This window comes from Anabrus simplex, chromosome 2 (genome assembly GCF_040414725.1).
Source record: "Anabrus simplex isolate iqAnaSimp1 chromosome 2, ASM4041472v1, whole genome shotgun sequence".
NCBI lineage: Eukaryota > Metazoa > Arthropoda > Insecta > Orthoptera > Tettigoniidae > Anabrus > Anabrus simplex.
The window spans coordinates 1162095091-1162122336 of NC_090266.1; the positions used below are offsets into that span (position 1 = coordinate 1162095091).

The window sequence follows — 27246 nt, forward strand, 5'->3', positions numbered from 1 at the left end:
TCCTGGCGTTAAACTCAGATGAGGAGTTAATGAAGACGAATGAAATGAATGATGGTGAATTAAATTGAGTAAGAAGGTGGAAGGATCAGCTGAGACGTATGAGAGCGAACTGCCCCGGTATTTGTTTGGCAATGAAAATAGCAAACCACAGAAAACCATTCTCAGGACAGCCGACGGTGGGACCCGAAACCACGCGTCTCCCGAATAAAGAGATTGGCTACATCGCCGTAGAGTGTTAACATGCTTGGCCACTCCGTTCGGTGGTCCTCTTGTCTAAATGAATCGAATAAATTCACAATAATCACCGACTTGAGTAATTGACCAGTTTGACTTCTCCAATTCAATGCGTTATCTTAGAGAGCACAACAGAAACTATATACCAGGGCCTCTCAGGGTGCATGCACTGTGCACGGTGCAAAAGAAGACTTCGCTTGGTTGCTCAGAGTGCAGATCCCCACTCCTCGATTTGGAGCAATAGAGCTGTATCTCTCTTTTTCCCCACGCCTGTCTCGTTCGCTCCCCCTGTCTCGCTCTTCCTCACTTGCTTCGTAGCGCTCCAAATCCGAGCCGAGTCGAGCCGAGTGGAACCGATGCACTGTGCACAGGAACTTTGCGCCGCTGTTTGCACGCGCGAGATTTTGGGTGATTGACAGGCCCTGCTCTATACAACACAGCTATGTTTTTGCTTCTCGAAAATCTTGTCCATTTCTAACGGCACTCAGTACCTGTGGAGTGCATGCTATGCATTCGTTTGATACGTGTTTATAAAATAATACAGTATAATATGAAGCCTCCGTGGCTCAGGCGGCAGCGCGCCGGCCTCTCACCACTGGGTTCCGTGGTTCAAATCCCGGTCACTCCATGTAAGATTTGTGCTGGACAAAGCGGAGGCGGGACAGGTTTTTCTCCGGGTACTCCGGTTTTCCCTGTCATATTTAATTCCAGCAACACTCTCCAATATCATCTCATCTGTCATTCATTAATCATTGCCCCAGAGGAGTGCGACAGGCTTCGGCAGCCGGCACAATTCCTATCCTCGCCGCTAAATGGGGCTTCATCATTCCATTCCTGACCCGGTCGAATGACTGTGGATTTTCATTATATTTATAGGCTACTAGCAGTTACCTACGGTTTCACTCGCGTGGGTTTCGTAATTTGATAAAAGTAATCGTTTACCGGTACTGCACTGAAAATCCCTAAAGTATAAAAACTCACCGAAAAATTGAATTCCATTCACCTCATGTCTTTTGGGGCTAAGATGATCAGGCTACTGGCAGAGCTAACGCTGGAGCATGCGAAACATGTATCCTCATAAAAAGAATTCAGCTCTTTCACATCTTTTCATCCTCCTCCCCCCTTTAAGTGGACTTTCCGAAAATAAAAATACGTGTTCCTTTATTTTTAAAGAAGATTTCAGATACCAAATTTCACGTCTATAACATCTTCAGTTTTGATGTGAGAAACGGTCCTCACTCAAGTCCAAAACAAAAATATACGTGATTATTTTTAGAGGAGAATCCAAATACCTATTTCCACGTCTGTAACATCTTCAGTTTGTGAGATATAAGTATTCCCATAAAAATAATTCAACCCCTTTATCAGTCCTCCCCCTCGCCCACCCCTAAGAGGATTTTGCGAAAAAAAATGTATGTATCTCTATTTTTAAAGGAGATTCCAAACACCAATGTTCACGACTGTTTTTGATATATAAGTATCCTCATGAAAAGAATTCAACTCTCTTTTTCACTTTTTTCACCCCTGTTAAGTAGCTTTTCCGAAAACAAGAAAATACATTTTCCTGTATTGTTAAAGGACATTCCAAATACCAATTTTTACGTCTGTAACATTTAAAGTTTTTGACATATATACTCATTTTTAAAATTCACCCGCTTTTTTCAATTCTTTTCACCCCCTTAAGTGGAAAAAATACGTGTTTCTTTATTTTTAAAAGAGATTAAATACCAATTTTAGTCTCTCTAACATCTTCAGTTTCTGAGAAATGTTTCCCCATAAACAGAATTCAACTCCTTCACTTATTCACCCGCTTTTTCAATTCTTTTCAGCCTTTAAGTGGATTTTCCGAAAAGAATAGGTGTTTCTTTATTTTCAAAGGAGATTCCAAGTACCAATTTTCACGTCTGTAAAATCTTCAGTTTTTGAGATACATGAAGTTTTTGCTAGCGAGATGTAGCGTTTACAGTGCATTATGTCTTCTGGCATGGGCTAGAATAAATTTGTTACTTTCATTGACCTGTCTCTGTCTGATCCATGGCTTCGACAATGTGAAAGTAACCGAGGTATGAGCGATGCTAGCAATACCATGCCTTATGCAGCCAGTCCATGTTATGAATGATATGAAAAGATCGCTCATGGGGTCGGTTGGTGTATGTATTTCAGTGGGCTTGGCAGACTGATATCTAATAGCAACTTCTGGCTCTGTGAGCAAAGCAACGGGAAACTACCTCACTCCTTATTTCCCTCGTAGGTCCTATGCCTCTTCAGTGACGCCTATATAGGTTACATATGACAAATGTTGACGGGGCTGTGGAGGATAAAACCAGCTTTCGAGCTGAATACCCGACACACATGTATCCTCATAAAGAAAGGAGATTTCGGATACAAAATTTCACGTCTGTAACATCTTCTGTTTTTGAGATATAATTATCCTCATCAAAAAAATTGAACTCCTTCTTCACTTCTACTCCCCCTCCCCAAGTGGATTTTCCGAAAAAGTACATGTTTATTTATTTTTGAAGGAGATTCCAAAAAACAATTTTCATGTGTGGTACATGTAAAAAAAATTAGATATACTCATTTAAAAAATTTACCCAATTTTAAAATTCTTTCCACTCCCTTAAGTGGATTTTTCGAAAACAAAAGAATACGTGTTTCTTTATTTTTAAAGGAGATGCCAAATGCCAATTTTCACGTCTGTAACATTTCAGTTTTTGATATGTAAGTATCCTCATTAAAGGAATTCAACCGCTTTTTCGGTCCTTTTCAACCCGCTTAAATGAAGGGAGATTCCGACCGACTGATTCATCAACGCCGAGCCAAAACTACTGGACATAAAGAAACGAAATGTTGGGAATACGTTTATATTACAGTGAAGGTGCTCACTAAGGGAGGATTTTTGGATATTCCGTCGCTAAGGGGTGAAAAGAGGGTTGAATTTTTAAAATGAGTACACATCTATATCTCAAAACTTAACAGTTGAAAGATGTGAAAATTGGTATTTGGAACCTCCTTTAAAAATAAAGGAACGCGTATTCTTTGTTTTTGTAAAATCCAATTACGGGGCGACGGGGGGGGGGGGGGTTGTTGAAGAGAAGTGAAGAATGAGTTGATTTTTTTTTACAAGTCGCTTTACGTCGCACCGGCACAGATAGGTCTTATGGCGACGATGGGACAGGAAAGGCCTAGGAATGGGAAGGAAGCAACCATGGCCTTAATTTAGGTACTGCCCCAGCATTTGCCTGGTGTGAAAATGAGAAATAACGGAAAACCACCTTCAGGGCTGCAGACAGTGGGGTTCGAACCCACTATCCCCCGATTAATGGATACTGGCCGCACTTAAGCGACTGCAACTATCGAGCTCGGTGTATTCTTTTTATGAGGATACATATGTCTCAAAAACTTAATAGTTACGGACGTGAAAATTGGTATTTGAAATCTCCTTTAAAAATAAAGGAACACGTATTTCTTTTTCTCCGGAAAATCCACTTAAGGGGGTGAAAAGAATTGAAAAAGCGGTTGAATATTAAAAATGAGTATATCTCAAAAACTTAAAATGCTACAGACATGGAAATAGGTATTTGAATGTCCTTTAAAGATACAGGAACATGAATTTTTTGTCCGGAAAAGCCACTTAACAGGGGTGAAAAGAAGTAAAAAAGAGTTTAATTCTTTTTATGACGATACTTATATCTCAAAAACTGAATATGTTACAGTCGTGAAAACTAGTATTTGGAATCTCCTTTAAAAATAAATAGACTTTTTTTTTTTCGGTAAATCCTCTTAGGGGCGGGGGAGGAGGAGGCAGAATGACTGATAAAGGGGTTGAATTCTTTTTAAGGGAATACTTATATCTCACAAACTGAAGACGTTACAGACGTGGAAACAGGTATTTGGAATCTCCTTTAAAAATAAACTCGTATATTTTTGTTTTCGACTTGAGAGAAGACTGGTTCCCACATGTACATTTGTATGACGCATGTTCCAGTGTTAGCTCTGCCAGTAACCTGGTCATCCTAGCCCAAAAAGGCAATGCCACAGGCATGGTTCACAAAAAAGTTCTGGAGTAAATGAAACTCAATTTTTCGGTCAGTTTGTATACTTTAAGGATTTTCAGATAATGTCTTAGTGCAGAACGATTACTTTTATCAAATTACGAAATCCACGCGAGCGAAGCCGCGGGTAACTGCTAGTTTTATAGATTTCAGTGTTTCGAACCTAATTATATTCTTCGAGTGCTAACCAACTTTGTGGACCGACAGATTGCAGTGAAGTGGTTGATTACGTTTATAGTGCTATTTCTGGAATTTTTGGAATGGTTTAATTATATTATTGAGTTGATATGTAGTGCCAGTCAACATCCATGGCTGTGACAATATGGAAGTTGCTGGGGTATGTGTAGTGCTTGAGTAATGACGTTCAGAGCATGACTAGTGCATCTGAGTGTTATGAAATGTGCTGCTCATAGGGTCAGTCGTGCTGCAATAGTACTTTCTGACCCAGTGAGGAAAGCAATGGCAAACTACCTCACTCCTCATTTTGCCTAGTACGCCTCATTTTGGCGCTGCCATTGGTTTTTGGGGTTTCCTTATAACTGCATAACCTTTGGTGGTGCTATTTGAGGATCCAACCAGCCTCTGGGCTGATGACCTAACAGACGGACATGTTTTATATCTTTTTCTATCCTGGGGTTATATTGTTATTCTGCTTGCCCTTAAGTGTAAGTCGTTGAGAGAGTACAGTAAGTCATCATGACCAAGCAAACTGGCCAATTGTTGGTGACTAGAAAAGGGTAAGTAAATGATTTATACCTCTGAGTCTTGTGTTTCCAAGATACGTGCAGGAACACAACGCCGGCACAGAACTCTGATAATGAGGAGAAAGTATTTCCTAACGTGAATCAAGCACAAGGAATCCATCAGACTTTGCACCCGCCCCTATAACCAGCCATCCACCCCTGTGTACTTCAAGGTCACGAATAAATGGCAACGAAAAGGGACTGGAAACAAGACATATACATTTCCGATTTAGTACAGAATGATCCTCCCATGTAGTTCTGTGCAAGAAAAATACCAACACTGAAATCACCACAAAGTGGTTTTTCTTAACATCTGCTCTAGTCCCACCGACACACACAGGTCTTATGGCGATGTTGGGATAGGAATGGGCTAGGAGTGGAAAGGAAGCGACCGTGGCCTTAATTAAGGTACAGTCCTAGAATGTGACTAGTGTGAAAATGGGAAACCACGGAAAACCATTTCAGGGCTGCGACAGTGGGGTTCAAACCCATTATCTCCCGAATGCAAAGTGTATTTTTGGTTCAGCTAGTGAATAAATTTGAAAAAGACGTGTTTACAACAGATGGGCGTGGTTTATTTTGTTAATTGCGCAGCGTTAAATTGAGTGCGGAAAGGAAGTTTGTTGTACAACAGCACATTAAACGAGAAAACTATCTGAAAGCTGTATCGAGAGAAAAAAACAAGTGTACCCAGGTTTTTCGGGGGGCAAAATATTGGTTTTACAAACAATGTTTGTAAGACCTTTTTTTCCTTCATTTGTCGCGTTCTGCCTCCTCTGTAAATATTGGAGCCTTTTTCAGTGACACCCTGTAAACAATTTATTTATTTCTGTAAAATCAACATGATACATGACTTGTAAAACCATTGTTATACAGTCACCAGAATTCAATTGGGTCACACATTTTATAGTCATTCTTTACTTATTTTATAGCATTTTTCCAGAAATTTAAGAGCATTTTATTGTTCATTTTCAGTGATTTGTTTCGGTCTTCAACATCCGCCCCTTAGTTACAAGTCGAAACTGAAAAGAAAATGGCTTCCACTTTAACAACAACAAAAGACAGGTTGTTATTTATAGGTTCTTTCTCAATCTGTTTCCCTCGGACTCAGCGAGCGTTCCCACCTCTACCACCTCAAGGGCAGTGTCCTGGAGCTTGAGACATATGGTCACGGATACAACTGGGAGGAGGACCAGTACCTCTCCAAGGCGGCCTCACCCGCTATACTGAAGAGGGGCCTTGGTGGGGGATGGGAAGATTGGAAGGGATAGACAAGGAAGAGGGAAGGAAGCAGCCGTGGCCTTAAGTTAGGTATCATCCCGGTATTTGCCTGGAGGAGAAGTGCGAAACCACGGAAAACCACTTCGAGGATGGCTGAGGTGGGAATCGAACGCTTCTCTACTCAGTTGACCTCTCGAGGCTGAGTGGACCCCCTTCCAGCCCTCGTACCACTTTTCAAAATTTCGTGGCAGAGCCGGGAATCGAAGCCGAGCCTCCGGGGGTGGCAGCTAATCATACTAACCACTACACCACAAGGCGGACTGTTATTTATAGGTATGAATAGGAACCATAATTTTCAGTTACATTTCGAAAATAACACACCAAAATGTTTATGAAATCCCTTTTCAGCAGATGACAGGTGCACTCAATAATTCAATACGAAAAATTGATTGCGCAAAGAGTTGGAGTTTATTTTAGAATTTTTCTTTAATTCGTTTCGACAACACGGCAGAAGAATCTGAATTTTATGTATACTGTATTCTTTGAACTGAGTCTGATCTGCTTCGTCACATCGACTTTGATGATATCATTAGCGCTTTCCCTGAAGTGAAAATGGGCAACAAAAAGAACTATACAATTTATTCTTACGTAAGATGCATGCATTTTGCTATCACTAATTTAATGTTTTCTAAATTGCAAAATTCCATTAAAAACATTTAAACCTTATGCTGTATATAGCCCCTTATGAATTTATTTTGCTCCTGGGAGTTGGAGGGGAGAGAGTAACAAATTTTAGCACTGCGTAGGTTCGGCACTATATCTGTATACTACTAGGCTACGAGGAACTCATTGAATATTTTTAATAATCTAGGTTTGCAATATTGTAACCCTCATTCTGTTCAATAAAATTGATTTGCGTTAAGGTTACAATTTTTTTTTCATTTGAACGGGATAATATGCTATTTTGACTATGTTTTGTTCCAACAAACAACAGGCGGGTATGTCCATTTTCTTAGTAGCCATCCGAATTTCATTACACGATATAATCGATGAACATTAAGGTAGAATTTCTGAAAACAAATGCTATGGTCACAATGAGGACACGTGGTCAATCAAATAACAACAAAGGCTATCTCACAGCACACACGCACGACCTCTTTGGGTATCCATTGAATGAGTTGGGAATGGTGATAAGTCTCCTCTCTGAACTTCGAACTTCCTCATGGAGAGCACGTGTCTTACAATAGTGGGTAACGTATTTACAAGAAGAGATTAAACTACCTTAGGGGCTGTCTGGACGAGACGGTAAAGGCATGTTCGATTCTTCTGGAAGGGCATGGGCTCGATTCCCCGTCAGGAAGTCGAAACATTTTAGAACCGAGATTTCCACTTTCGGAAGTGCACATGGCCCTGAGGTTCACACTCAGCCTCCACCAGAAATGAATACCAAGTTAACGCCGGGGGGCAAAGGCGGCCGGGAGTAGAGCTAACTACTCTCCCTCACCAATTGCCGAGGTTATGAATTGTGGAAGCCTTTACCTTCCACCTCACCAAGGCCTTCATGGCCTGTACAGAGAAGACTTTGCTTTGCTATTGAACTACCAGGACCATGAATCCTAACTTCGCCACTACGAATAGGGGTAAATACAACAATAATAATAATAATAATAATAATAATAATAATAATAATAATAATAATAAACATACCTGAGGCTCTACCATTTAGGCCAATAATTGCAATTTTAAAAGAGAGAGGGAGAGAATGAAATGTGGCACAGACAAACAGTTTAGATGTCCTCAACATTCTTGTAACTCACACAGCACTTCTCCATCACAATAACATGCAGTTTTCTATACAGTACATGACAGATGCCGCACATCATCGTCCTACAAGCGTTGCACCAGGCTAGTAACGGCCACACAAAGTTACACTGCAGTGTAATTTTGCCTGTACACTTTATATTCTTGCCTTATACTTCGTTCTTTCACTCGGATTATGTAAAAAGGTCGAAAATATGCAGTGACGTGAAAAGTACAAGAAAAACGATATTGCGGACATCCGAATTACAGTTCCTGAGAAATATTTTACTCAATTACAATTACTTTTTCAACAAATAATCAGTAAAATTACTGTAAAATAACAATTACCTCACAGAGCACCCGTCTTAAGGCAATCACTCCTTTTCTCTTTCTTTGTTATTTTTATTTTTACATTGGTTTGGAATGGTACCAATGCTTGTGTTCTTTTAGATTAGTCACATTAAGTGGCCAGGGGCGAACGCAGAGGGGGGAATTGGGGGAATAAATGCCCTCCCTAAATTTTGAAGCTTAGAACTTGTGAATAATTGTGGCAACAAATGCAGATTTTAGGTACGGTAGCTCATTGCTTTGTTTTAATTTTAACTACGCATTTGCCAACAATTGTTGATGCTTCCATTCGTATATACAAGTTTTTCTTCTAAAAGCAATCATCCTGAACCAATGGACTTTATTTCTGCATTTGACATTTTGCGGCAGTGTTATTTTCCCAACAATAGATCGAGTACTGAGACAGTTTGCTGTCCTGCTAGTAACCACTGCCACACCAAAACGCTCTTTTACATCCCTGAAATATTTAAAAGCTTATTTGCAGAATATGGCTGCACAGGAAAGATTGAATATGTCATCTCTTTTCTATATACACAAAGAAGAACATGTGGCCGTAGAAAATATAATCCATGAGCTGGCCGAAAACCCAGGAGACGTCTGCTATTGTAATCAACATGAATACAAATGTGTCTTAATTAAATAAGTGTGTTATTCTGAAAGTTTTAATTTATTGTTTCTAATTACACAATATGCACCCAACATTATTATATAGTACTCCACAAATTTTAATATTTAATATACCCCCCCCCAACAAAAATAGTTTCTTCGTACGCCCCTGTAAGTGGCAATCGTTACCATGTGGGACCAAACATGACATCTTCGAACTTTCCAAATTATACCTTTTGCATATTTTTTAAAAATTTTGGTTAGTTACTTTTATCATTTCATATAATTTACCATTTCTTAAACTTTTCATCGCTAAGCTTCAATCAATTGGGGGAAATTACATCCTTGCATTTACTGAAAAGTCGCCTTACAAGGGCACTTAAATTATCTGTATTTACTACTAAGAACATCCCCAGCTGTGATGGATATCATAGGATGAATTTCATGTCTTTGGAAGTGCTGCGGAGATAAGAAAGTACCTCATCCAGCACTGGTGAAGTTACTGCTTTTGCTGTAGTAAAATTGAAAATGTGTTTTTCATCATCACTTCATTTTGCCCCCCTTTTCACTTCCATGCAACATGTTGAAATTACTATTTTTCAATTTTATTTCAAGAAGTAAATTACGAGTAAAAGGCACATTTTGTTAAAAAAAAAAGTAACGATTACAAGTAAACATCACAAAAAAGAATATTCGTTACAAGTATCACCAACACTTTTACTCGTTTACCGTTCTTCCTAACTGTCGACTCCATGGCTACATGGTTAGCACGCTAGCCTTTGGCCCAGGGGATCCCGGGTCCGATTTCCGGACAGGCCGGAGATTTAAACCTTAATTGGTTAATTCTCTGGCTTGGGAGCTGGTATCTGTGATGTCTTCGGCATTCGACATCATCTTAGGAAGGGCTCCATTCTCACAGACAAACAGGCCTCTCCGGAGGCCATACGCCGTTGTTATTATTATTATTAGTAGTAGTAGTAGTAGTAGTAGTAGTGGCCGGCCCCGTGGTGTAGGGGTAGCGTGCCTGTCTCTTACCCGGAGGCCCCGGATTCAATTCCCGGCCAGGTCAGGGACTTTTACCTGGACCTGAGGGCTGGTTCGAGGTCCACTCAGCCTACGTGATTAGAATTGAGGAGCTATCTGCCGGTGAGATAGCGGCCCAGGTCTAGAAAGCCAAGAATAACGGCCGAGAGGATTCGTCGTTCTGACCACACGACACCTCGTAATCTGCAGGCCTTCGGGCTGAGCAGCGGTCGCTTGGTAGGCCAAGGCCCTTCAAGGGCTGTAGTGCCACGGGGTTTGGTTTGGTTTGGTTTTAGTAGTAGTAGTAGTAGTAGTAGTAGTAGTAGTAGTAGTAGTAGTAGTATTTCTTTCTTTCTTTCTTTCTTTCTTTCTTTCTTTCTTTCTTTCTTTCTTTCTTTCTTTCTTAATCCGTTCACCCTCCTGGGTTGGTTTTTCTTTCAGACTTAGCGAGGGATGCCATCTCTACCGCCTCAGGGCAATGTCCCGGAGCGTGAGACTTTAGATCGGGGATACAAGAGGGTAGGAGGATCAGTAACTCGCCCAGGAGGCCTCACCTGCTATACTGAACAGGGGCCCTGTGGGGGGGAGGGTGATGCGGAGAACTGAAGGGATAGACAAGGAAGAGGAAAAGAAGCGGCCGTGGCCTTAAGTTAGGTACCATCCCGGCATTTGCCTGGAGGAGGAGTGGGAAGCCACGGAAAACAACTTCGAGGATGGCTGAGATGGAAATCTAACCTCCCTTTATTCAGTTGATCTCCCAAGTCTGAGTGGACCCCATTCCAGCCCTCGTACCACTCTTCAAATTTCGTGGCAGAGCCGGAAATCGAACCCGGACCTCTGGAGGTGGCAACTAATCACATTACCACAACACCACAGAGGCGGTATTATTATTATTTATTTTTACATCGTTCTGCCCTACTCAGGAGCACGGTTGAACTTGCTTAGCTGATGCGTTGGCCTTCTTTTCCTCCCAAAATCTCTTCATCCTCTCGCTGAGCTTCTTCCTTCGTTCTTCTGTCCAAGTTATAGTAGCTCTGGTGTTGGGTTTGTCTTCAAAGTGGTGATTGTCGATTTTGGCTCTGAATTTACATCTGTCCTGTACAATGTCTTCTGATATGTTGATTTCCTGGAGATCTGTTTCATTTCACGAAGCCAGCTGTTCTTGGTTGAGAATTCTTTTAGTTAGTCTGTTAGTGTTCATTCTGATAATGTGTCCATAAAATTTCAATCGTCTTTTCCGAAAAGTGTAAGATTTCTTTTCAGCATGACAATATATCTCCTGGGATTATTTTTTCCTCCATATTCCATCTATACAAACTGGGCCAAAAATGTTTTGTAAAATTTTCCTTTCTTGTTTCTCAATGTCTTTGGTTCAAGATCTGCCACCAATGATTAAGGTTTCTGAGGCATATAACGCTTCAGGTTTGATTACTGTATTATAGTGTCTAAGTTTTGCATTCCCAGATATTGATTTTTTATTAAACCTGTTCCAAGTGATCCTGTATGCTTTCTGTAATTTTGAAATTCTTTCTTTACTTGCTTCGCGGTTTAAACCAGAGGGCTGAATAATTTCTCCCAAATATTTAAATTGGTTCACTTAAACAATTTTGCCGAATTTAGTTATCATAGGTTGTCCATCTAAGTATCGTGAGGCTTCTTCCATGTACTGAGTTTTCTCATACGAAATTTGAAGTCCTGTTTTGATGGCAATTTCATGTAATTTTTCAATGGAATGAATTGCTTCGTGCCTATTATTGGAAAGGATTGCTATGTCATCAGCAAAGGCCAGACATTGCACGTGAATTCTGTCTTTACGTCGTCTTCCAAGGGTTATTCCTTTAGTTTCCTTTTCCCAGGTCCCGATTATTTTCTAAAGTACCGGTACCAAGTTGAACAGTAACGGAGATAAACCATCCTCTTGACGGACCCAGGTTCCAAGAAGGACATTCCAGGAATAATTAATGAACAAGGGGAGTGTGTATGTGAGGATCTTCAAAAGGCAGAAGTATTCAGTCAGCAGTATGTAAAGATTGTTGGTTACAAGGATAATGTCGAGATAGAGGAAGAGACTAAGGCCAAAGAAGTAATAAAATTTACGTATGATAACAATGACATTTACAATAAGATACAAAAGTTAAAAACTAGAAAAGCGGCTGGAATTGATCAGATTTCTGGGGATATACTAAAGACAATGGGTTGGGATATAGTACCATATCTGAAGTACTTATTTGATTATTGTTTGGCCGAAGGAGCTATACCAGATGAATGGAGAGTTGCTATAGTAGCCCCTGTGTATAAAGGAAAGGGTGATAGACATAAAGCTGAAAATTACAGGCCAGTAAGTTTGACATGCATTGTATGTAAGCTTTGGGAAGGCATTCTTTCTGATTATATTAGACATGTTTGTGAAATTAATAACTGGTTCGATAGAAGGCAATTCGGTTTTAGGAAAGGTTATTCCACTGAAGCTCAACTTGTAGGATTCCAGCAAGATATAGCAGATATCTTGGATTCAGGAGGTCAAATGGACTGTATCGCGATTGACATGTCTAAAGCATTTGATAGGGTGGATCATGGGAGACTACTGGCAAAAATGAGTGCAATTGGACTAGACAAAAGAGTGACTGAATGGGTTGCTATATTTCTAGAAAACAAATCTCAGAGAGTTAGAGTAGGTGAAGCTTTGTCTGACCCTGTAATAGTTGAGAGGGGAGTTCCTCAGGGCAGTGTTATCGGACCTTTATGTTTTCTTATATATATAAATGATATGAGTAAAGGAGTGGAATCGGATGTAAGGCTTTTTGCGGATGATGTTATTCTCTATAGAGTGATAAATAAGTTACAAGATTGTGAGCAACTGCAACGTGACCTCGAAAATATTGTGAGATGGACAGCAGACAATGGTATGTTGATAAACGGGGCTAAAAGTCAGGTTGTGAGTTTCACAAATAGGAAAAGTCCTCTCATTTTTAATTACTGCGTTGATGGGGTGAAAGTTCCTTTCGGGGATCATTGTAAGTACCTAGGTGTTAATATAAGGAAAGATCTTCACTGGGGTAATCACATAAATGGGATTGTAAATAAAGGGTACCGATCTCTGCACATGGTTATGAGGGTGTTTAGGGGTTGTAGTAAGGATGTAAAGGAGAGTGCATATAAGTCTCTGGTAAGACCCCAACTAGAGTATGGTTCCAGTGTATGGGACCCTCACCAGGATTACCTGATTCAAGAACTGGAAAAAATCCAAAGAAAAGCAGCTCGATTTGTTCTGGGTGATTTCCGACAAAAGAGTAGCGTTACAAAAATGTTGCAATGTTTGGGTTGGGAAGAATTGAGAGAAAGAAGAAGAGCTGCTCGACTAAGTGGTATGTTCCGAGCTGTCAGCGGAGAGATGGCGTGGAATGACATTAGTAGACGAATAGGTTTGAATGGCGTCTATAAAAGTAGGAAAGATCACAATATGAAGATAAAGTTGGAATTCAAGAGGACAAACTGGGGCAAATATTCATTTATAGGAAGGGGAGTTAGGGATTGGAATAACTTACCAAGGGAGATGTTCAATAAATTTCCAATTTCTATGAAATCATTTCGGAAAAGGCTAGGAAAGCAACAGATAGGGAATCTGCCACCTGGGCGACTGCCCTAAATGCAGATCAGTATTGATTGATTGATAACAGGAATAGGCTCAGATATTTCGCCTAGGAATTTAACTTTTGAAGTAGTGCCAGTTAATGTTTGATTAATTCTCTTGCTTTTTTTTTTTATCCACTTGAAATTCTTCTAGAGTATTGAAAAGTGTTTGACGGTCTATAGAGTCATATGCTTTTCTGAAATCTACAAAAGTAATGACTGTTTGTCTGGTTTTGCGCATTTGAAGGATAGTTTTGAGATTAAGGATTTGTTCTGTACAAGATCTTCCTTTTCGGAAACCTGCCTGGTATTCACCAATTAGATGGTCTGTTTGTTTCTCAATTCTAGTGAGCAGGGCTTTGGAAAAAATTTTGTGAGCAACTGGTATCAAGCTAATTCCTCTATAATTATTGATGTTCGTTTTATCCCCTTTCTTGTGTAGTGGATGGATTAGTGCACATTTCCAATCTTCCGGGATTTCTTCAGTGATCCAGATGTTCTCAAGAATCGAATGGATTTTCCGGGCTACGCTGTCACCTCCTATCTTCACCATTTCGGCAATTATACCATCTTCCCCCGGGGCTTTGTTATTTTTGAGTCCATGGATTATTTCTTTGACTTCTTCCAGTGTTGGGGGTTCTGAATCTTGATTAGATAAGGGTTTTTCAAAGGTGAGTGGTTCTTTAGGGGATTCACAGTTTAAAAGATCCTGGAAATAAACGGCTAGAAGTTTGCAGTTCTCTTGATTATTCGTTTCCAGTGTCCCATCTGGGCGTTTGAAGCAAAGACCAGCTGCCTGATAATTTGATAATTCTTCTCTGAAAGTTTTATAGAAGTTTCGCGTATTGTTTTTTGTAAAATCTTGTTCAATTTCTGCCAATCTGTAGTGTTCGTATTTGCGTTTTTCAGACCTGATAATTTTTTATGTTTGTTTCTGTATTTTGGTGAATTCCTGCCAGGTTTGTTCAGTTTTATGAGAATTCCAATTCTGCCAGACTTTTGTTCTAAAGTTTATGGCCTTGTCGCAGGTTTCATTCCACCACCTATGTTTTCGTTTCCTGGGTGGCGTGCCAATATTTCGAGAAGCCATCAAAAGTATGTCTTTGAGTTCTAACCAGTTCGAAGGATTGTGAGTAGGAATACTTTCAAGGAAAGTACTAGTGTTCTGTTTAAGAAATTCCGGATCGACACGCAGGTTTTTTGTTATTCTGGGTTTGGACCTGTTTGGTTGAAATTTGACCTTGATTAAGGATAGATGGTGGTCAGAGTCAATGATCCCTTTTTTAACTTTAACATTTATAATTTCTTTTTGATTTTTCTTCCAAATAGCCACATGATCTAGTTGAAATTCTCCCAAATGAAAATTTGGGGATCTCCAGATTATTTTCTTGTGTAGAAGCAACCGGAAATGTGTTGACATTAATTTGAGATCAAAATGTTTGCAAAAATCAATTAATCTTTCTCCATTTGTATTAGTTCTATTGTGCGCTGGGTATAGTCCTACAATGGTCCTGAATTTCTTTTCTCTACCAATTTGGGCATTGAAATCTCCTAAGAGAATTTTTATGTGATGATTTGGAATTGTGGCTGTAGTTTCTTCTAGCAGTTCCCAGAAGTCTTCCGCCATTTGTGGATCTTTTTTATTGTAGTTATTGGTGGGTGCATGCGCATTAAGTAATGTATAAGCTAAGCTCTGTTTCCTGATTTAATGGATATTGTTGAAATTCTTTAAGAAGGCGAAGAAAAGTTCAATACTGAGTTTACAATGTTTCTTTTTACAGCGAATCCTGTGCCAAATTGTAATGGTCTCTTATGAAGGGAGATTGCTGGCTTGCCTATGTAAATTCTATAATTTCCTGAGTCAAAATGATTTTCATCCATGTATCTAGTTTCCTGAAGTGCTAAAATTTGGATGCTAAGTTATCTAACATGTCTGTTAATTGTTTTAACTTCCCAGTTTTCCGAAGTGTGTTGATGTTTAGACTACCGAAGAAAGTTTTGCATTTTGGGCGAAGAGATTTGGGAAGCTCCGGTACATTCCCGCATGATGTTCTTGGTCCCCCAGAATCCGATGACCGAGAAAAACTAGTATGTCTACTAGGGCCTGGGGTAGTTATATTGTAGGTTTATTCCATCATGCTATCAAGTTAAAAGTATTGGGGACATCGATCTATGTCGGTGTCATGGTTACAACTGAAGTAGTGAGCTTCAGAGGTGGCTGAAGATGTTGGCGAGCTAGGCCTGTTTTTGGTCCGCGAGAAGTATTTTATTTCCCTCAAACCCTCCGGACAAGTCCGGCGAGCCACCCGATCCGCCACCTGGGACGCGCCCGATAGGGGAACAGGCTGAAACCCCCACGGGATTATTATTATTATTATTATTATTATTATTATTATTATTATTATTATTATTATTATTTGTTTTATTACTTGTTTGTTACATCACGAGAAAATTGCGGAACAGAATTTCTTGAGACTCAGCATTCAAGTCCAGGAATAGCTGGGTTGTGCACTCGGCTATATACAGTATATTTTTATTACGGTAAATATACAATTGCGTATATATATACTATTTACTTTACGTCGCACCGACACAGATAGGTCTTATGGCGACGATGGGATAGGAAAGGCCTAGGAGAGGAAAGAAGCGGCCGTGGTCTTAATTAAGGTGAAAATGGGGAAACAACGGAAAACCATCTTCAGAGCTGCCGATAGTGGGGTTCGAACCCACTATCTCCCGGATGCAAGCTCACAGCTCCGCGCCCTTAACCGCACGGCCAACTCGCCCGGTCGTAAATATATTAAGAGGGTCAAAACAAGAAATACATTTTTACAATAATATTTACTGCATGGAAAAAGCTATCTATAAGGAAGGTTGTGCAAAATACAGGTTGCTAATAAATTCACATTATACACTTCTAGGGCTTGTAGAGGAGGCTGAGTAGATAATATTTTATACAGGAACCATGTCCGGACACGTAGCCTACACTCAACCGCAGAAATATTCTCCGTCGCTGAAGATGACTTTCTTTTAAAATCCTTTTGTTTGAAATAGGATGGACATATTCTGCAGGCGGGTAGGATTACAAGTACCATCCCTTCGGCCAAGGCTATTTACAGTATAGGAATATCCTCGCGTTTCAAGAATGTACTGTAGCTATAAAATAACATATTTCTAACTACTTTTATGGTTTTCGGAGACGCCGAGGTGCAGGAATTTAGTCCCACAGGAGTTATTTTACGTGCCAGTAAATCTACCGACACGGGACTGATGTATTTGAGCACCTTCAAATACCACCGGACTGAGCCAGAATCGAACCTGCCCAGTTGGGGTCAGAAGACCAGCGCCTCAACCGTCTGAGCCACTCGGCCAGGCTTCTTTTTTTTTCTGCTGTTGGGTGTACGGTTTCCACGCTACAGTCACTACTACTTCAAGTAAGTGTTTAGATCTCCCGCTTCTGCAGGGCGAAGGAGCGAGTGTACCAGGTAGGTAGGTACAATGTTAGCACCGAAGTTGGTGGTCGCCATTTCGAAGCACTGTTTTGTGCACTGAGGGGGTGCAGCTTTTTCAGGTACACCCCCAATGGAGGTGAGCTGCATGTACCATTCTAACCACGCACTAGCCCTCCTGCCATTCTTAAATTTCTGGCAGTATCGGGGATCGAATTCGGGCCCACCGAGGACGGCAGCTAATAGTACTAACCGTTTCGCTTCGGAGGCGGACGAGCATTGGTGTAGTGAACCAGGATGCTAATTGTACCGGGCGGTACACCTCCACGCTGCTAGTTCAAATACTGCGCCAATTTAATCTACTCTACAGGAGAAAGCCTGAACTTTGAAAAACTGTATTAATTCTACTGTTTCTAGGTAGATGGCTCTATGTGAGTTTCGAGGTGTTTTTGTTTGCTCTGTAGCAAGAAGTGTGGACATTCTCTTCTAGATGTCACTACATAAAAACTATACCTGTGCACTCTGGTGCTATGGAATGAACCTTCTTGAAGAAATATTGTATTCCTAAGTTTTATTTTTACTAAATTTTGTTCTGTGGTTTGGGGGTTGGCAATATAAATCAGTTCTTTCCGCCCGTTTTGAATGTAACCAATCATGAATTTTCTAAATTAATTTTCCACCAATCCTAGTTTTCTTCTTCAGTTTTGACATGTAATCTTTGGCCGACCAATAAATGCTTGTGGGCGGGTGTTATCATTCATGAAAGGTCTCGAATGTTCCACGAGGGTATATAAACTGCTGATTTTCTGGTCTCGGGGCCACTTCAGTAACATCTTTCGCAGTGTGTGAACGTATATAGGAGGGGGCGGGAAGCGCCTCTTTTTCCAAGCAGCAGTTCTTCTACAAGGTAATGGCCTGTTAACATCTTCATTTTTTGCTTTCAGCAGTTTAACTCTCGGGGAAGGTTCGAAACCTTTAATATGTAACCGACCTTTTAAGATGTAAATTCTTTTCTGTCTATCTATAAAGTACAAATCTGTAAAGCGGGGATAGAGAGTGCTTCACCCTCTCGAACTCCCCTTCATTTTGTAAAAAAAAAGAGGTGACTACGTTTTCATAACCGTTCTTCTCTTCTTTAATGCGGTAATATTTTCTCATACGTGTCACCTCCCTAGTATGGGATTAGCCCCTGTATAACTGGCCGAGTGCCACCTAGGTTTTAGGCAATTTCATGTAGGAGTGCAAGCTACGCCTCCAGTCAATTTGGTTTTCTGGGCCATTTAATTAACCCGACATTTTGTTTTCCTCATGTAAAGGCCCTGTAGGTTGGGTATTAAATACCCCTGTTTTTTTGGTGTACCTTGAGGGCAGTCTTAAGTGAAGGTTTTTGTAGCCATTAATAGGCTGGTAATATTGAGAGCGGCTCTGCTCTTTTCTTTAACATTGTAATTAGGAGCAAGTGCTCCTTGTACTTAGGGGTTTTCTGCCCTTTTGCTATTGTGGAGGTGAGCCGAGAGCTCAGAAATTTATCTTGGGGTTCGAAGCCCAAATTTTGTAACTATTGTAATTTCTTAACTTGTTTCCCTGCTACTTGGTACCTGCTACACTGTTGTTGGTATCTGTTGATTTTGAAAAGAAAATATAACCTTTGTTAAAGTTTTAAAATTAACTTTAATTTTGTAAGTTGAGACCTATTCCAGCCAGCACCTTCTTTCTCCTCTGCAAATCCACAATCTCCGTAACACTAACTATCATTTCAAGAAGAGAAACACAGATTATCAAGTTTACGTAGAAACATTTGCTAACGCAACAAAATGAATAAGTGAGGAGCATATTTCCAAAATGTCCTTTCTCCAGGAGCTTCTAGTTTACAGAACGGAGGAAAAACGAATAGAAAATGTAATTTTGAGTTTGACTCTTTCAAACATTCTTCTAGCTAATTGTTATACATTCTATAATTCTCTACAATCAAAGAATGCATTTAATACCATACCGTGTTGGAGAAGGGACATTTTGGAAATATAAAAAGGATAAGAGACGTTTTGGAAATACATTTGAACATCCTGCATAGATAACTCTTTACTCTTCAAAACACTGCTGACATGCGTACACTTTGGTATCTGTGGTAGTCTCTTCTGAGCATAGAGTTTTCGTTTCTTAATATTTTTCCTCCACTCCTCCTCATTCCTAGTACGTTTTCTCCCTTTTCTCAAGGGAGCAGGAACTACTACACTGTTTTTTACACTATCTTCATTTGACTGTTTTCCTGCCATTATTTTGCGTGTAAACGAATGTAACAGTAAACACCGGACAAAAAGTATGTCCAAACTTATTAAATATACCACACAATATGCGTAAAAGCACAATAACTAGGCAAAAAACGCACACGAAATACAAGGACTTGAATGTATTATTACACCATAACCTGTAGTTCCATTGTTTTCCTAAATCTAATATTATTATTATTGATATATACAGTCGTATCAGCACACACGTTTTTAAAACAAAACACGACTGTATATATCAATAATAATAATAAAATAATTACATCAGCACTGTCAAAATGGCTTTGATATTTTATAATGATTATAAATCTAATAGTCATGCAACAATGTTACCACTACACAATTATCACCATATTTACAATGAAATTGCATAGAATGCTCGTTTTGCATTGCCTTTATATCTAGTTGTGTTGGAGGATAAGAGACAGCTTTGAAACAATAATGGCAGTCCTTGTTATGCAAGTATAGAGGAGAAGAGACATTTTGTAAACATAATTGTGATGCACTCCAGTCAGCCATATTGCTGTGGAGAAGAGACTCTTTGGAAACATAGCTCATATTTAACCGTGTTTTGTGCTTATAAAAAGGACATTCTGCCTAAAAGCACTCATCACCATTCCACGGAGAAAGAGATGGACATTATCAATGTACCCATAGGTCAATTTCCTCAAAATGTGGAGAAAGGACGTTTTGGAAATATGCTCCTCAAGTTTCTTCGCCTTGTTTTCTTTCTAGTGGTTTAAAGTCGCACTAACTCATCGAAGCTTTTCGGTAACGCAAGGAAGGGAAAAGGCTAGGAGTGGGAAGGTAGCGTCCGTAACCTTAATTAATTTCCCTGGCGTGAACATGGGAAACCACGGAAAACCATCGTCAGGGTTGCCTACGAGGGATCCAAAACCACCATCTCCCGAAAGCAAGCTCACAGCTAGGGTCGCTCCGTACCGCACCTTTCCCTCCATATTGGACATGGTTACATTAGTGAACGTTGGTTTGTTTACGAAAAAAGGATATTAATGCGTTTGCTTCACGTCGCACCGACACAGAGGGGTCTTATGGCGAGGGTGGGATAGGAAAGGGCTAAGAGTGGGAAGGAAGTGGCCGTGGCCTCAATTAAGGTACAGCCCCAGCATTTTCCTGGTGTGAAAATGGGAAACCACGGAAAACCATCTTCAGGGCTGCCGACAGTGGGATGGGAACCCATTATCTCCTGGATGCAAGCTCACAGCTGCGCGCCCCTAACTGCACAGCCAACTCGCCCGGTATGTTAATGTAACACAGTGAATAAGTTCCTTTCTTTTTCTTTGACAATGGATATTGCTACCATATAACTGTTTGTTGGTTTGTTAAAAATGTAATTAACTGAGCCACAGATAGTTACATTTCTATCGCTCCGTCACAGCGGCGGTTGCAGAGGCAGGGCCGGCCAGGCCCAAAAAATCTGAGATTTTCAAATTTTGAAGAAACGTAAATTTAGGAAAGACTAGCTGATGTACCTGTGCTTCGCTACGGAATTCTCAGGAAGACGGTCTTAGTGGTTTTCCCCACTGAAGTCAACATAGGTCATTATAATGACATCAAAAGGAATGTTGCGATTAAAAGCAATGCTTTCATGTCAAATACTCGATTACGATTACTTTTATCGAAAACAGTCCAGAGTTCCAGAGCTGGAATGACCAGGCCGCAGACAGCCGTGAACACGTTTCTGCCATTATCCCATTAAGTCTGCACACTGCTCATTCCAATCAGTGTCTCAGAGTAGGGATTGAATAGCTGGAATGCTATGATGAACCAGTGAGTTTACGTACCAGTAGTATAAAATGTGTGAACCAGAGGAATGGCATGCTGAAGAAGAGAGAGGTTTAACACACCAGCTACTTCCCGCCAATATTCAGGCAGGCTGCAATACTCGGTCCACAGCAGAAATCCTATCTATCGGAGATGATTGGCAACAGAGGACACAAAGCACATCACAACAAACAATGGTCAATATAAGATTATTGTTGATCAATTTTATGAGCTTTCTATATTGTAGGCCTTCATATTTAGTTTTCTTCCGACTCTGTGATATTAGGGAAACTAATGTGAAGTGAATCCTCCTTTCTTTCTCCGACATGTCTAAGGAGTCCTTCATTTTCAAGCTCTTCGTGGCCCTAGTCTTTCTTCGGTCGATATCTTTGTTCTTCGAATTGTCGGACTCCTTCCATTTTTTCCCTCTGATTAGTGTTATATAGCGGATGATCGGAAATTTTATTCTCTATAACTTTTATTATGTAGTAGGCCTACTTTTCGATAGGACCAATAACATAGGAAATTAAAAATTAAATTTTAGGTGCCTTCCTCTAAACCACCATTCCAACCATGCTGAATAAAATTATTTATAGCGTAGACTGTAACTCCTTATTGCTCGATTTAACATACCGATTTTCATTAAATTCTGTCTACCCATTTTCTCATGGCTCGGCGTTGATATGGACTTGGCAACAAAAATTCAAATTCATGAATCTCTCTGTTATCATAGCCGATACGATAAAAATGTATAAGACATAAATAATCGGAAATGTAATGCTATATAACTTTAGTTATGTGGTATTTATCGATAGAACCACTAATAACATAAATTTTTGAGAATTAAACTTTAGGCCTTCACCTAAACTACCATTTCACTCAGTGTGAACAAAATTTGTCCACCTCTGTGGTGCAGTGGTTAGTGTTATTAGCTGCCACCCCCGGAGGCCCGGGTTCGATTCCCGGCTCTGCCACGAAATTTGAAAAGTGGTACGAGGGCTGGAACGATGTCCACTCAGCCTTGGGAGGTCAACTGAGTAGAGGTGAGTTCGATTCCCATCTCGGCTATCCTCGAAATGTTTTCCGTGATTTCCCACTTCTCCTCCAGGAAAATACCGGTATGGTACCTAACTTAAGGCCATGGCCGCTTCCTTCCCTCTTCCTTGTCTATCCCTTCCAATCTTCTCATCCCCCCCGCAAGGCCCCTATTCAGCATAGTAGTTCAGGCCGCCTGGGCGAGGTACTGGTCATTCTCCCCAGTTGTATCCCCGTCTGATGGAGGGTAAACATATAAAGAAGAAGACGAAGAGGTGAACAGAATTATTTATGGCCTAGATTGTAGCGATTTATTCCCCGACTTAACATACCGATTGTTATTAAATTCTCTTCAGCTGTTTTTTCGTGATGCGCGTACATACATAGAGACAGATAAACAAACAGACAGAAATTACGGAAAATTAAAAAGTGCATTTGCTTCTTACTGTGGACACGACCAATGCAGAAATACCATTCTCTTTCAATTCTGAGCAATGTACAGACAAAACTCTTATTTTATATATGTAGATTAACGACTGTGGAGTCCGACTCGTCGGCTGAACGGTCAGCGTACTGGCTTTCGGTTCAGAGGGTCCCGGGTTCGATTCCCAGCCGGGTCGGGGATTTTAACCTTCATTGTTAATTCCAATGGCTCGGGGGCTGGGTGTTTGTGCTGTCTCCAACATCCCTGCAAATTACACACCACACAGAACACTATCCTCCACCACAATAACACGCAGCTACCTACACATGACAGATGCCGCCCACCCTCATTGGAGGGTCTGCCTTACAAGGGCTGCACTCGGCTAGAAATAGCCACACGAAATTATTATTAACGACTGTGGAAACCAGGAAGAAAAAGACAGAGCAGAATGAGAATGTAATTTCACATTTTTCGAGATAGCAGACAAACGACTAAGAGCTTTTCTGAGAACAAATATACTTATTTCTGTTTCTGATTCTTCACCACGACTAGCCCTATGAATAGTGGCTCTCTTAACATCCAGACGCACTAGTTGTACTCCGAAAGTCATTACTCAAAGCTTCTACACCGGCACAGCCATAAATGAGACTGAGATTTCGGTTGAAGCTACATTTTCCTCTGCCCTGTGACAAGAGACAGTATCTTTATACTGCATCCATCAAGAAATTGCAACAGGATACCATAATTGTGTAGACATCAAAACTACGTTATAATAACATTGGTCTAGATTTTTTCTATTGGTTTAACGTCGCACTAACACGTCGAAGGTTTTCGACGACGCAAGGATGGGAAAGAGCTAAGAGTGGGAAGGTAGAGGACGTGGCCTTAATTAATTTGCCTGGCATGAACATGTGAAACCACGGAAAACCATCCTCGGGGCTGCCGACGGTGGGATTCGAACCCACCATCTCCCGTATGCAAGCGCACAGCTATGTGACCCTGACTGAACGGGCAACTCGTTCGGTGTGTAATTTTTTAGTTAGGCCTATTCTTCGATCCTGATATAATCCAGTACGGATTTATTATAGGTTCCACTTTGTTACAGCATTGTAAATTAAATGTTCAAAATATGCGACCTCTGCCTCAGCTTGCTGTTTCATGAGTTCCGAACACACTTCACATTCTTGGAAAACCATTTCCAGGGCTGCCGACAGTGGGATTCGAACCTACTATCTCCCGAATACTGGATACTGGCCGCACTTAAGCGACTGCAGCTATCGAGCTCGGTAAGGTTAAGTTTAGGGATGAACTCTGTGGATGAAGCGGACCGTATAAACAAGCTTCGGTGGTGGGATCATGCGAGGTGTATTGAGGGGGATAGGTTACGTAGGAGAGCGATGAATTCGGCCATGGAGGGTAGGAGAGGAGAGGGAGACAAAGACGACGATGATTAGACTCAGTTCTTAATTATTATTTCAATGATAAGAGGTGAGGAACCAAACGAGGCCGCAGAGCTAGTTGCAAGTAGAGAATTCCAGAGGTGCTTAGTTCATTCACAGAGGCTTGTAGACTGAACGCTGAAAGGCATAACAGTCTAGGTATAATGAAGAAATATATACATGGACGTAAGTATTTGTAAGTTACAGTAAGCGACTTACAACTCGATTAATATTTCGTGCGCATACACTAATCCCCTTGGTTAACAAGTATGAGATTTCGTGTAATACCACAGATAAGCTACCGGATTTGGGTGTGAAAACGAGGAATGTTTACGTTGCAACGTCTAGTTCTTCCTGGACGGAAGTATTCGTAAGCTTGGCTATAATAATAATTTCGTGTGTCTGGTTCTAGCCGAGTGCAGCCCTTGTAAGGCAGACCCTCCGACGAGGGTGGGCGACATCTGCCATGTGCAGGTAACTGCGTGTTATTGTGGTGGAGGATAGTGTTATATGTGGTGTGTGAGTTGCAGGGACGTTGGGGACACCAGAAACACCCAGCCCCGGCCCTTTGGAATTAGCCAATGAAGGCTAAAATCCCCGACCTGGGACCCTCTGAACCAAAGGCCAGTACGCTGAACATTCAGCCAACAAGTCGGGCCGTATGCTTGGCTGTGAACAAGGAAACGTCAAGTTGTCTACCACACACAGTCTCTCTTAGGTGTTAACTGCATGCTAAACGAGCTGCTTTTAGTGACTGGTGGGATACAAGTGGTTGAAATTGGTCGCAAAGGAAAGGAAACTGCAGTGGAAATGAGGCGGATGATTGTCTCATTAACTCGTGAAGGGAAATAGTATACCGCAATTGCAAACATTGTTGGAAGAAGTAGTCCGACTGTGCCAAGTATAATTACGCGATTCAAAGAAACGAACCTGCTAATAAACGTAGAAAGAGCTGGTCGCCCACAGAAACTGATCACCTTGGAAACGAAGCACGTGATGCAGATAATCAAGGAGGACCTAAAATGTACATCTAGTCCGATATCGGCTTATGTTGGAAAACAGTTCGGAAAGCAAGTGACACTCCGAGGAATAAGGCGTCTCGCCAATTGTGCAGGATACAGAGCTAAAGTACCCAGAAAGAAGTCCTACATAAGGGAGCAGATTCAGAAGAGCAGATTAAGGTTCGAAAAGCTTGTGTAGGGAAGAACCTTGATATCTGGAACAGAGTTGTTTTCTCGGACGAAAGAAAATTCAATCTGTTTCATAACGATGGCCGCGTTTTGCTTTGGAGGAGGCCCAATGCTGCTCTTGTCATCCAGAATCTTCAAGCTACTGTGAGGCATGGTGAAGGTGGTGTTATGATATGGGGGTGTATGGCTGCGTCTGGTGTCAGACTGTTAAGTTTTCATTGGAGGTACTGTGAACACATCTGCTTGTTTACATATTTTAAAAGAAAATTAGGGAAGAGTGCAGAAAAACTAACTTTGGGAAACAATTACTATTTCCAGCACGACAACGATTTCAAGCATACAGCCGAGGTTTTCTGACTATGGGTGCTTTGTAATACATCCCACACCCTAAAAATCCCTGCAGTGTCCCCCGATCTCAATCCTACTAAGCATTTCGGTAGTGAACTGGAAAGAAGAGTACAAAAATACCACATCTCTAGTAAATCTCAGATAAAAGAAATGCTTCTGAAAGAATGGCGTAATATACAACGTAGGCACAGCAAGTAGCCTACTATCTGCGTCTCACGAGAAGACGCGGCAGCTTGTAGGTACGGCAGTGAAAATGAATGTTTCGTGAGTGTACGAAAATTTTGCCCGGCTTAAAACCCGCGTTGAGAGGGTTTTTTTTGTTTTTGTTTTTTTTTACGATGAACGTTAAAATTGTATCATTACTGTGTTCACACGCTCAAGTGATTAGTTACCTTTATGTACATCAGAAGTATGTTTGTTTGTACTTAGAGATCCACAAATAAATAATTTAGTTGTATCCTAGTGGCTGCATGAATATTTACGTCTATGTCTGTATGTATGATGTTTCTTCTCTGCATCTGAGGAATCCGTTCCTGAAATTGTGTTCCCTATTCTTCTTGTAACACACTGTGTTGGAAAATAATTGTAGGATGTAACTCTTTATAGGACGATAACGTGATACACACAGATAAAAGAGCGATCTATAAAAGCTGTAGACAAAATAAACCTGCAAACTTTCAAAGTTGAAAATCCATACATTCTAAATTACCATACAGGTAGGCCCTACCACTGGCACTAACAAAATTTAAAATCATATACAGAACCAAACCAAACCAAACCCCATGGCGCAACAGCTCAGAAGGGCCATGACCTACCAAGCGACCGCTGCTCACGAGGTGTGGTGTGGTCAGCACGACGGATCCTCTCGACCGTTATTCTTGGCTTTCTAGACCGAGGCCGCCGCCATCTCACCGTCAGATAGCTCCTCAATTGTAATCACGTAGGCTGAGTGGACCTCCAACCAGCCCTCAGATGCAGGTAAAGATCTCTGACCTGGCCGGGAATCGAACCCGGGGCCTCCGGGTAAGAGGCAGGCGGGGCCGGCCCACACACAGAACACTTCACTTTTATAAAAAGATCACATCTACCTCTGATCTTTCAATTTCTTTGAATAGCCTATATTTCTTACATCCATTTTGCCCAAAATGCGAGAGATTTTGAATATTATTTACCTGCGGACTGCACACACACCGCCACGAGCCCAACCGGCCCGGCAGCAGCTGCGGCTTGCCACTGAGGGAGCATCGCACTGATTGTGACTGTTCGGGCTTGACCCCTCAGCCACGGACCTCTTCAACACTGTGACGTCAGTTTGCTGACATAGGAAATGAGTACAAGGTCTTTCCGACCAACTCTTGCTACCGTAAGCCTGAAACCAAGACCAAGAACAGGCTGAAGTGCCACTGACTACCACATTTGTACTCAGGGACTCAGGGGCAAAAAGCTGGGGCCTGCAGGCGGGCCCGGACCTTTAAGGGGCCCCACAGACTCCTCACAAGAAATAAATGTATGTCTAGTCTAATGCCACTCTGCACTGAAACGGTCTGGGCAGTTTTGCAGAATAAATACAGTGAGTCACCTTAATATTCGGACACCATATGTCATGTGACAATCTCAACATTATATTTGTA

The 27246-nt window shown here is 41.0% G+C and overlaps 1 protein-coding gene across 2 annotated transcripts in view; it reads right to left on the minus strand.

The window, feature by feature from the left end:
- LOC136863378 (transmembrane protein 41 homolog) overlaps positions 1-26895 on the minus strand; it is a 128058-nt gene extending 101163 nt beyond the window's left edge. For both annotated transcript variants that reach the window (XM_067139781.2, XM_068225916.1), the window contains exon 1: positions 26788-26895. In XM_067139781.2, coding sequence (XP_066995882.2) covers positions 26788-26860 — 73 coding nt within the window. In that variant the 5' untranslated portion in view covers positions 26861-26895. The remainder of the gene's footprint in view (positions 1-26787) is intronic.
- Positions 26896-27246: the final 351 nt, after the last annotated feature.